Below are 12676 nucleotides of genomic sequence, written 5' to 3' on the forward strand. Positions count from 1 at the left end.
AAATATTTGCCGGAAAGTTTGGTCTCTTACATATCTCGATGTGATATATCAAGAAATATCTACAGCAAGAATTCTGGGTCTCAACGAATCCAAAATGTCAATGTGGGTAGAAGTGGTGGAGAGAATAAAAGCTAGCTTATAATGGTAGTGTCTGGTTAGGAGTGAGGGATAATGGAGGTACTATCCAAGGAGGGGTCCGGGAGGGGGGGGGTTCGAGCTGGAGCATATGTGTGTAGGGTTTTAGAAAATAGGTATTAGGGGTATGTCCTATATAAGCATTTGTATAATTGTTAATTTCGCTGGATATACACTGTATACGGTTAAAATATTATTATAGACTTTTTTTTTTGTCTTGTTTCTGTACTTGCATGTAATTTTAACCACCTTGACTGTTAGTTTCATTATGCATTATGTGTTGAGTACTGACTTTTAATAATTTTTGTTTTGCAATAATAATAATAAAAAAAAAAAACATTCATACAATACAATATAGCTTTGGCTCCTACAGTCAACAACATTCCCCAAAGATATATCAAACACAAAACAAACTTTGATCAGATTATAATGGAGATGTTGCACAGTGCAATCCACTGAACATTTATTGTTGAAATATGTCACTGTTGATCATGAGCTGGATATATAACCTATGGTTTCAAGGGATGTTAAACCTACTGTAGAATCAAAGTAAATGTTAGTGATTCAAATCCTCATTTAGAGGTAGGGGATCCACCACAGCTTGCCCTGCTGCTCTTCTCTACTTCTACACCAGCCAGAACTGGTGGAGTGTTCTCCATGGATGGTGGTGTCAGGTCCAGCATCGCCTTTTCCATCTTTTTCCTTCTCCCTGTAACCTCTGGATGCAGCCTTCTCCCTCTCCGATAGCTCATCTGACTTCACATGGAATCTTGCCCTGTTGTTTTCTTCTCGCTGAAACAATAGTGTATAATGTGATACTAATTCTGGTGGGCTAAATTACATACAAATTTAAGTTCAAGATATTACAGAAAAGGTAATTCCTAATCCTACTAACATGACAGTTTGAAATACACCAGAGAAAGATATACTGCATGTTACCTATAGTTTTTTTTTACCTCTCTCTTTTCCTGGCAAGATAGTCTGCATTGACCCGCTGTCTGTAGTGAGCAGTCTTCTGTTTGCTTGTTTGTGCCATCTAGAAAATAGGTTAAACTAGTTAAACATGACTAATACATGTACAATTACCTAAATAGAATGTCATGCTATACCGTTTTAAAAATGTTCTCATAAGATTGTACAATACTCAAAAAGAAACGTTAATTCCTAAATAGGAATGAAAAATGACAGAAAATGTTGAAAACTATATGTTAAAGTATACAAAGAGTTATGCTAAAACAAAGAACTTTATGTATATAAAACATGAATAAAATATAAATATACAGAAACTACAAATACAGGACATATATCTATCATCTAAAACACTCAGCAGTGGTCGCCCCACATGATACTCGGTCACCCAGATGATGTTTTTAAGGTCAGTCAAATATTACAGGCTAACCATTAGCTACAGAAACCAAACTAGCTAGCTCTTACCACATGTCACTATCAAATTCATCATCAAAATATAGATTTTCAGATAAAACATATTATTCACAGTTTTGGGGCGGTCGTCCCACAAGACATCCAAAAGTGGCAAGTACATTACAGCAGTTAAAAAAGAGATTTATTTGCCAATATGAAAGAGACTTACTAACCTGCTAGTTGTTTCTCTGGGTCCCTCACATGTGACTGGCTGATGCAACATCCTGTCCTTGAGGTGGTTTCAAAATAAAAGTCCCACAATTGTGTTTTCTTGATGGTCGCCCCAGATGATATTTCATAAAATTAACATATGCGGACAACATTCGTTTGTATATTATGATGGAAGTATATGTGCAAATGCTTCATAATTTTGTCAATGAATGCAAAACATGTTTGAAATTATGCCAAATAGGGCAAGGGAAATATTTAAATAGATTTAAAGTGATTTTAAGCCGGTTGTCCAAATAGAAGTCAATGCTGGACGGTCGCCCCACATGGACATTTGACACTTCAGATAGCAGAAAAATTACCAATAACTCAAATGTTTGGAGGAGTTAGAGTGGGTATTATGGGGAAGGTATTAGAGATACATGTAATCTTTTTATGAATTTTAATGTTTTTTTTAAGGTAAGAAATTCAGTGGGACAGAAAAAATAGGCGTCACGTCATTGACCCAGAATCAACTTGAACACAGTCAATCACCAACTATTTATCCCAAATGAAGCCTTTTTACCAGTTTCATCACCTGTGCATTGTATGTTACTATACAGAAACTCTTGCTTTATATTGAAAATGCCCATATATAAATATTGTGGTCTGTGTGACAGAGCTTGGTGGTTATAGGTATTATTATTATTATTAATTAATACAATGAATTAACTAAATTTTACAAAAAGTTTTACAATTGAGCACACACCCTTAACCCTTTTCTGTTTAAACTAAATATAAATATATTTTATAATGAAATTAAATGAAACATATTATTGATGGCCATTATCAAAGGCAAACTCAATGTAGAAAGATAATAATAATAACTTGGTTTTGTATAGCGCCTTTCATAAAACCCAAGGTCGCTTTACAATAACAAACATGGTAGACAGACACACAACATTCAATTCAGATAGGGCTGGCAGTAGCAGTAATGATGTCTGTGTGGACACAACACACACAGCAGCAGTTCAGCGAGGTAGTCGTCATGCACAGGTAAGCTCTGTTGACATAGCGTGTGCAGTCTGATGCTCAGGCCTGATGGCAAATCTGCCTTGGCATGCATAGGCTTAAGTCTCTGTTTCTTGCTCAGGTCACTGCTGTTTGTGTGTGTGTGTGTGTGTGTGTGTGTGTGTGTGTGTGTGTGTGTGTGTGTGTGTGTGTGTGTGTGTGTGTGTGTACGTACGTGTGTGTGTGTGTGTGCGCGTGTGCGTGCGTGCATGCATGCATGCCACTACAGTCATACCCTCTCTCTTTCTCTCTCACCCCCTCCTCTCTTTCTCTATATCTCTCCCTCTCTTTCGATCTCTCTCTCTCTCTGTGGAATGCATTTGGAGCGAAAGCTCCTGTGCTCCAGTAATAAGAATCTCAAGAATTTAGTCAAAGCAAGCCAATTGAAAAGAAGGCACTGAGGTAGATGTACCCCGAGTCTGGTCTCTTTGGGGGGGTGTCTAGTTCACATTCTCCTTTGAGCTTGGACACTTGGAGCTCTGACACACCATTTACTTACTTACGCCTGCTACCCCTTCTGGGGCATAGGCCGTCAACAAGTGATCTCCAAGCATCTCTGTCTTGAGCTGTTCTCTCCAGTTGGTTCCAGGTCATCTTCATGGTCTTGGTGGTGTCATAGACCTTCTTATCGTAGACCCTTCTCTTCCCTGGGCCAAGGTGTTGATGTCTTGTTTATCTCTTGTTGGCGTTTCTGTAACAATATAGTGTTTTACGGGGTGGGGATGTTAGCCCCTCGCCCAACCCCCTGACACACCATTGCCCCCGAAAACTGTTGTCCAGCTGTAATCCCCATACTCTTCTCCCATAGTTTTTGCGGTGTGTCGCACCAACGGCCCTGTGTGGTGGGTCTCTGTATGCTGAATCAGCAGCACGATTAATATATATAATGATGAGGAGCATTTTGGTATTTTTGAATGGAGAAATCCATAACACTAAAGATGGCGGCAACAACAAAGCCACTTGCCACAAAACAATTATAGAAAAGATAGAGAAAATTATAAAAATGTCACGTGACTTTATGTTGAGTAACATTATCATTTACTGTGTTTTTAGGTGAAATGTGAGTTTTAAAGATATTTTAAAAGGATATTTCACTTTAGTAGAACTTTTTATTTTTTTGTAGAAGCAGTTTTACATGTAAGGTGAGGTCATTTCTATTCTATCTACAAGTTTATACTGCAGTTAAGTATTATATTTTTACATGATCCTCAAAATGAATGTAGGTTAATGAGGATCCTGACACCTGGGGGGAATGGTGGTGTTGACAGTGGACAACATTGTAGATTACCTTAAATAGAGGTAAGACTGCAGATCTTTGACAAGTTCTACTAAAATGAATAGACGCAGAACGTACTACACACCTCGGCCGTCTCTTTTAGTCAGGGGTGTGTGTCCCCTGTGTGTTTTTACCCATGATTTATCAAAACATGCCAATCGATCAAATCATCACCTGTAGTTAAAAGATAGGTATGTCAGGGGCCTTCAGATCCCTGTACACTAAATGGCTGTAGTATAGTATGTTGTATAGCATCATGTACTATATGTAGTATAGTATGTAGTATAGGGTCGGCTCCTACTAATGTTTCCACAAGCTTATTACAGTTAGTTACCTTTAGATTGCCTCCAAAGATTTATTATCATGATCTGCAGCTGTAATTATTTTAAGTTTCGTGAAATCATGTGTCTATAATCTCATTTTGAAGTACTCCTTTTTTGAGTAATTATTTAAATTGTATTAATAAACATTTAATTGTTTATTAACAAGTAATCACAGATTTGTTCAAATATTTCTGTTTCTTCTATTTTTGTTTGTTTGCTTGTTTTTATAAACTAGAAACTCATGTATAAAGGTGTTCCATGTAAATACTGACTAGCTGTGCTCCATGAGGGAGAGAGAGGGAGAGGGAGAGGGAGGGAGAGAGAGGGAGAGGGAGATGGAGATGGAGATGGAGATGGAGATGGAGATGGAGAGGGAGCGATGGACTTGGAGAGGTAAAGGAGAGGCTCATTTTAGCTGATGGCCTGCAGGCTCTGAAGGAGCCTCAGGGAGATTGAGAGTGACGCAGAGGTGGAAATGGATGGAAGAATGGAAGGAGAGAGAACAAAACGTGTGTGTGTGTTTGTGTGTGTGTGTGTGTGTGTGTGTGTGTGTGTGTGTGTGTGTGTGTGTGTGTGTGTGTGTTTGTGTGTGTGTGTACGGAGGAGAGGAGAGACACTAGGACAGAAAAGTAAATAAGAGAGAGGGAGGGAGGGAGGGAGAACACCTCTGCAATCTCCCTCTCTAAATTCCCCTGTCTCCCACCATGCCTCTCATAGCTACCATCCACTAGTAATGGTCCTCTCTGTTAATGGCTGTGAGAGTGGGCTTTTAACCCGACACATAACCACCTGGCTAGGCAACAGCCCAGGCTAGAAGCTATTTATTTGGATACGTCTATTTGTCCATCCCTGTCTATGCAGCTCTAGGGGTTATAATGTAGGCTGACAGTGAACTTATTATTAATGTCTGTATAGCTCAAGTCTATATGTCTGTCTGTATGCTGGCTCTCTCATGAGCCACAATAGCATGATGTTTTAAAGGTACAGTATGAGTGATCATTGGACAGATGTGAGATTATCACTGTAGTGTACACTCATAGGTAGGTCATATATGACACATTTGGCAATACAAAAGTAATCATCAAAGTTTGGTGTTTTTGTTTCAATAATAGAACACTGGCCTGCATTTTATTTATTTATTAATTTTATTTGTATTTATTTATTTTATCTGCAAGAATTGACACAACATGAATTCCAGAGGTGTCATGTCTTGGCTGGGAGTCTGGCTGCTTCCTAAAAGACTGTATCTTGAAGACAGGAAGACACAGACGTTCTAGTGTTCATTCATTCATTCTTCCCCTGCTCTCATCTCAGATCCGCCGCTGTTCTCCGAGTGGTACAGATTTTTGCAAACACTGCGCTGATGTCGTGGTTCATTAACTCAAGCCGTCAGAGAAGGGAGGTAACGGCGGAAAGGGTAGAAGGTGCTCCAGTCTCACAGCTCCAGTCTGACTGAAGGGCAGCAGATAGCCAATCAGCCGTACCGTGCAGAGGCCCATGATATAGGAGACTGCTGCTGTTCAAACCACCATGGTACTGCTGGTCTGCTCTGAGGCAAGCTGAAGCACCTGGACCCATGGCACACATGCATGCACAGCACACACGCACGCACGCACGCACACACACACACACACACACACACACACACACACACACACACACACACACACACACACACACACACACACACACACACACACACACACACACACACACACACACAGTTGGGCATGTGCACACACACACGTGTGCCGACATACTTGGGCATACATATATACAATTTACTGCATACACAGCACAGAGAAGAAATCTTGTGGTATTAGCTATCCTATCAGTCACACACACACACACACACACACACACACACACACACACACACACACACACACACACACACACACACACACACACACACACACACACACACACACACACACACACACACACACACACACACACACACACACACACACACACACACACACACACACACACACACACACACACACACACACACACACACACACACACACATTCTGGCTTGGGGACATAACAAGGGAGTTGTTTAGGAAGCTGGCTTAGCCAGACAGGCATACACACACACAAACACACACACACGAACACTCGCACGTGCGCACACACAAGTAATACGAAAATAAGAATGGAATGATGGCCAGCCATAGAGTCTTCTTCCTCAGTCATCTACAGCACAGCCAACATTCTCTACTCGACACCAGTAGCTGTTTGAATGTGTGTATTATTTGCTGATGTTCCATCCTGCAGTCAGTGTTGCTGTGATTGCATTAGCACATTTCGGCTTGCTCATCCCTCAGCGAATCTGTTTGTGACAGAGGAAGAGAAAGAGAGAGAGAGAGAGCTGGTGGAGGGGTGGCAAACAGGCTTTTCTTTGGCTCAGTCACATGGTTATCCACGAGAGGCAGGCAGGCAGAGAGAGAGAGAGAGGCTGCCTATCATTGCAGCTTGAAGGAGATACAACATAGTAGGGGTGTAAAGGTACACGTATCCGTACAGAACCGAACCGCTTCAGTGTGTACCGTACCGTACCGAACGGCTGTAGTGTGTACCGAACGAATACAACGTTATGTTAGCCGCCCACCGGGGGCTGTTTCTTTCACAATCTAATATAATAATTATTATTTTTTCTTTTCTTTACAAGTCTATTATTATTATTATTTTTTTTTTAAACTTTGACCAGACAGCTGGTTCTTTTAGCGTTTATCGCTTTTTCTGGTCAAGCATGACCGACAGAAACAGGTTGAATGGGGTATAGATCGGGGGAAGACACTCTGAGAAAATACGACGAGTCCGGGAGTCGAACTCGTTTACCCCAGATCCGTGACGCGCACGGTTGTCCCCGACGCCTAAATAGCGCCGAGATACGCGGTGAGCTACTGGAGCTCCCCTACAAGTCTATTATTAATTTCAATATAGAATATTCGTTGACAGCTCTACAAGTACAATTAGTTACTGCACACTACATCACCCCTGAGTGGAACATGGAAAGCCAAACTTTCCCCCACTGTACCGAAAACCCGTACCAAACCGTGACTTCAAAACCGAGGAACATACTGAACCGTGGTTTTTGCGTACCGTTACACCCCTACAACATAGAGATTTCAGAGAGCATATTGTGAAAGAATGTTTCCCAAAATGGCTTTGTCCTCATATATATAGTCTTTTCTGTTTCAGCAGATTTTCAAAGCAGAAAGATGGACTGAATAATTTATTTAGATTACATTTGTATTGATTCATTCATTCAACATGGAATTACCTTTATTTTCAAAGGTCATATTTAATTTCCAAAATCTCCTAAATTCAAGTCTGGTTTGCTTTCCTCTGCCGTTAACGTGCCCATTTTAAGCTTGTTAATTCAAAGACGAAATGTAGCACTTAGTGACTGACGGACCAATGTGTGTGTGTAGTCGTCTCAGGAGCAGAATGACATCAGTTTAACTGACATCTTCATCTGAGGCCTCTGTAAATAGAAAGTAATAACACACCATTACAAATAGTCAGTCAGCAGTATTTTAACTCATCTCATCAGGTTTCTCGTGTCTTCCTTTGTGTAATATCCCTTGGGTTTCTATTACTCCACTAAGATCGACCGTCTGGGAGGTGATCTGATACTGATAATGATACTGACCCTGTAGTGGAGGAATATCAATGTTGTGGTTTCTCATCTCCCTATCTCATCTCCCTATCTTTCTGTCTCTACTCTCCATCTCTTTTTGCCTCTTTCCCTCCCTCTCTCTCTCATCTCGCCTCTCTATCTCATCTCTCCCTCTCTCTCACTCTTTGCATCTCATCTCTTCCGATATTTCTGTCTCTACTCTTCCTCTCCTTTTGCCTCTCTCTCTATCTCTCCTCCCTCATCTGTCTTTCTCTTCTTCTCTCCCTCCCTCCCTCTCTCATCTCTCTCTCTCTCTCTATCTCTCTTTTTCTCTCTCTCTCTATCTCTCTCTCCCTCTCTCTCATCTCTTCTCTCTCTCTCCCTCTCTCTCTCTTTTTTCTCTCTCTCTATCTCTCTCTCTTTGCCTTTTTCCCTCCCTCTCTCTCCCATCTCTCCTCTCTATCTCATCTCTCCCCTCTCTCTCCCTCTCTTTCTCTGCATCTCATCTCCCGATATTTCTGTCTATACTCGTCCTCTCTTTTTACTGCCCCTCTCCTTCCCTCTCTCATCTCTCTCCTCTCTCTCTCTGTCCTCTCTCTTTCTCTCTCTCTCTCGCCACCATTATGCTGAGTGTTGAATTAAATAGTAATTATGGATCTATTGCAGGCGACGCTGATTGCTTCCTCTTCCGTTTACATCCTCTCATTAGACCAAACGATCAAGATGACATAACTTAACGAGACGAGGGAAGTTGTTGTGATCTTGTGATGCTTTTCAAATCACAAGATTTAAGCTGCTATAGATGCTTTCACTGGAATTCTGTTGCTATGGATCAGTTTGGACCCAAATGTGTTTCCTGGCAGTTATTGCATTATCTTGGGTCCTTTTGGAATGTTATTGTTGTCGCTCTTAAACCATCTATATTCTATGTCTGAGCCACGTGGTTTAGTGTTCTGTGTTAGAGGATGATGGTGTTCTTTTTCAGTAGAGTACGGTTCAGCGTGTGGCTACTTCAACAAAAATAAAGTAGATAGGCCGTGCTGCTGTATAGAAATACTAACAATACATATAGGTAGTGGTGGGGGGAAATATCGATACGTAGTAGTATCGCAATACTTTGCGTGGCAATACTGTATCGCTACAGGGACGCCAAGTATCGATATTTAATTAGTTTTTTGTATAAGGAAGTTGCATTGTTCATTTCAATACCTGTAATAGTACAGTATTCCACACACACGCACATGTGTGCATTCAGTTAAGTTGGAATATGACTGTAATACAAACAGTTCAGTTTGTCAGGTGCATGCAACACAGATTACAGTGTTTACATCTGTCTGCTTGAGAAAATACCATGTTCTGCAATAAAAATTATTGAAGTGAGATGAACAGACTGAACTTTATTTTATTAGATAAAACATGTTGACAAAGTTTTACTTTGCAGTTGAAAAAAGGTAATAAATTGCAATATATCACAATATTAATATCGCAATACTCAGCATATCGCAATATATTTAGTATCGCAATACTATCGTATCGTGACTCACATATCGTGATAGTATCGTATCGTGAGGCCTCTGGTGATTCCCACCCCTACATATAGGCTATGGATAGAACGTGATGCCCTTGTGGCTGACGTCTTCCCCTGTAGGTGCGCTGGCTGGCTGGCTGGCTGGCTGGCTGGATGGCTGGCTGGCTGGCTGGCTGGCTGGCTGGATGGCTGGATGGCTGGCTGGCTGGATGGCTGGCTGGCTGGCTGGCTGGCTGGCCCCCAGTTGTGTTCGACACTGTTATTGCATAACATGGTGCTGCTGCTCTCTCTCTGTCCACCCTGTGGGATTCAGCTTTGTTCCAAGAAATGTTAATGATGGGAAACAGAGAAACAGTTTCTCCCTCAAATGACTAACACTGACCTCTCTCTCTCTCTCTCTCTCTCTCTCTCTCTCTCTCTCTCTCTCTCTCTCTCTCTCTCTCTCTCTCTCTCTCTCTCTCTCTCAGATGCTGCTGCTAGGAAGGCCTTCATCACAGAGGTATGGTACCACACTGTCTCTCCCCTCCGTGTCTGTAACTACACCACTCTGCTGCAACCACACACACACACACACACACACACACACACACACACACACACACACACACACACACACACACACACACACACACACACACACACACACACACACACACACACACACACACACACACACACACACACACACACACACACACACACACACACACACACACACACACACACACACACCTGTGGCTCTGGTCAGGGCTGAAACACCATAATAAACCCTCATTCTGAAATGCGTGGAGCTGGATGAGGCTAATTACACGTTGTTTAGTCATTTCAGGATGGTTACTGTCGAAACACCCTGTCTTTCGATGTAGAACCTTTCAGACATGGTTTGCCATAGTATTGAAAATGTAACTAGCCCTACAGTAGTTTGATTAGCTTGAATGAGCAATGTGGGGTTGAATGGAGCTCATAACAAAGCGTTGTGACTGTCATACTAAGTCGTTACATGTTGCATCAGTACAGTATGTGCACCTGGTCTGCTCACCAGGTAGTTGTTTACATCCAAAAGATCAAAGCCTGATCATGTAAAAAAGGATAGAAACCATGCGCTTCCTTTGATTCAGTTCCTCCACCATCGTTTTATCCCTAGATATTGTATCCTTTGTTGAGCAGATGCATACTTTACCATCTGGCCCCATAATAGCAAGACAGCAGGCCTGCACTGATGTTGCTAACCTGTATTGTTGAGATGAAATATGAAACTGAGTCTCTCTCTCTCTCTCTCTCTCTCAGATGCCCTCGTCCTCAGGCCAGCCTGGCCAAGGGAAGAAGATGGGCCACAGAGCGTGGATGCATCAGGAGAGACCACCTATAAGAAGGTAGCGTAGTGTTTTACCAGCTAGGTGGAAACATGGTTGTCATAGCTCCTATCCTCCTCACACCCCAAGCCACTTGGAAGGTTGAGTCACCAGAAGTCCATTAATTTTCTATGGTCAGAGAAATGTTGGCTGGACCTCGAGCACATTCCCCTTCAGTGTGGCTGAACTTCTGACACCATCCGTTAGTCAATTGTGTGCCAGCTAGCATTGCTATATGTGCTGCCTATCGCTGCAACACTACTGACCTTACAGCTAGCTCAAACCAGCTGGCCATCAAACAGTAGCAAGGCATTGTGGTTGCTGCAGTGTAAGAGGCGTGAATCCATTTTAGCACTCGGAGATCCCCGTGATTGTGTGGCTATGGTTGGCTGCCTCTCCCATGGGGCTTGACAGGAAAACTGTCAGCCAGCTGGAACGGCTGGTTCATTTGAAGAGAAGCACAGTAGAATGTTGAACCCTGTTCATAGCCGAAGACAGAGAACAGCTACTGTAGGCTGGTAAAGATTGTATTATCATCTCTCTCTCTCTCTCTCTCTCTCTCTCTCTCTCTCTCTCTCTCTCTCTCTCTCTCTCTCTCTCTCTCTCTCTCTCTCTCTCTCTCTCTCTCTCTCTCTCTCTCTCTCTCTCTCTCTCTCTCTCTCTCTCTCTCTCTCTCTGTCACCCACCAACCTACAGACCACGTCCTCTGCCTTAAAGGGTGCCATCCAGCTGGGCATAGGCTACACAGTGGGCAATCTGAGCTCCAAGCCTGAGAGAGACGTCTTGATGCAGGACTTCTATGTGGTGGAAAGCATCTTCTTCCCAGGTAACTACTGCAGCCACATACAGTATCCTACCAGACCCAGGTAACTACTGCAGCTACATACAGTATCCTACCAGACCCAGGTAACTACTGCAGCCACATACAGTATCCTACCAGACCCAGGTAACTACTGCAGCCACATACAGTATCCTACCAGACCCGGGTAACTACTGCAGCCACATACAGTATCCTACCAGACCCAGGTAACTACTGCAGCCACATACAGTATCCTACCAGACCCAGGTAACTACTGCAGCTACATACAGTATCCTACCAGACCCAGGTAACTACTGCAGCTACATACAGTATCCTACCAGACCCAGGTAACTACTGCAGCCACATACAGTATCCTACCAGACCCAGGTAACTACTGCAGCTACATACAGTATCCTACCAGACCCAGGTAACTACTGCAGCTACATACAGTATCCTACCAGACCCAGGTAACTACTGCAGCCACATACAGTATCCTACCAGACCCAGGTAACTACTGCAGCTACATACAGTATCCTACCAGACCCAGGTAACTACTGCAGCCACATACAGTATCCTACCAGACCCAGGTAACTACTACCAGACCCAGGTAACTACTGTACAGTAGCCCTACAGACACGTTGAAAAATGTACTACACCTAATGCCCCGATTAAGCCCCTCAAACACTAGCTGCTAGTCCCACATATTCTAGAATTATTTTGTACTTATACTGTTGGCCACAATAATAATGCCTAAAATAATCCTGACTGGAAGCACTTTCAGACTGAATAATGACGTGAAACAGAATTAAATTCTGTATCAGGCAACCACACCTCTGCACCGGCCAGAGCACACCACATTGGTTTGTCATCTGATTGGAATAAATATGAGATAACAACAGACCAACCACACATGTACTACGATATGCACTCGCATAGGAATGTGAACTTCTCCAGGCATGGATGGGTTGTTTTTTTAACCGAGCCGTGCTTGA

At 42.6% G+C, this 12676-nt stretch overlaps 1 protein-coding gene across 1 annotated transcript in view; it reads left to right on the top strand.

Moving 5' to 3' along the window:
• Positions 1 to 12676, top strand: part of pip5k1ca (phosphatidylinositol-4-phosphate 5-kinase, type I, gamma a) — a 161833-nt gene that overhangs the window by 66720 nt on the left and 82437 nt on the right. The window contains 4 exon segments of the mRNA XM_084308908.1: positions 10001 to 10032; positions 10821 to 10869; positions 10872 to 10906; positions 11582 to 11733. Of these exon segments, the coding sequence (XP_084165034.1) occupies positions 10001 to 10032; positions 10821 to 10869; positions 10872 to 10906; positions 11582 to 11733 (268 nt within the window).

The sequence above is a fragment of the Notolepis coatsorum genome, assembly GCF_963971535.1.
Source record: "Notolepis coatsorum genome assembly, chromosome: 2".
Lineage (NCBI taxonomy): Eukaryota > Metazoa > Chordata > Actinopteri > Aulopiformes > Paralepididae > Notolepis > Notolepis coatsorum.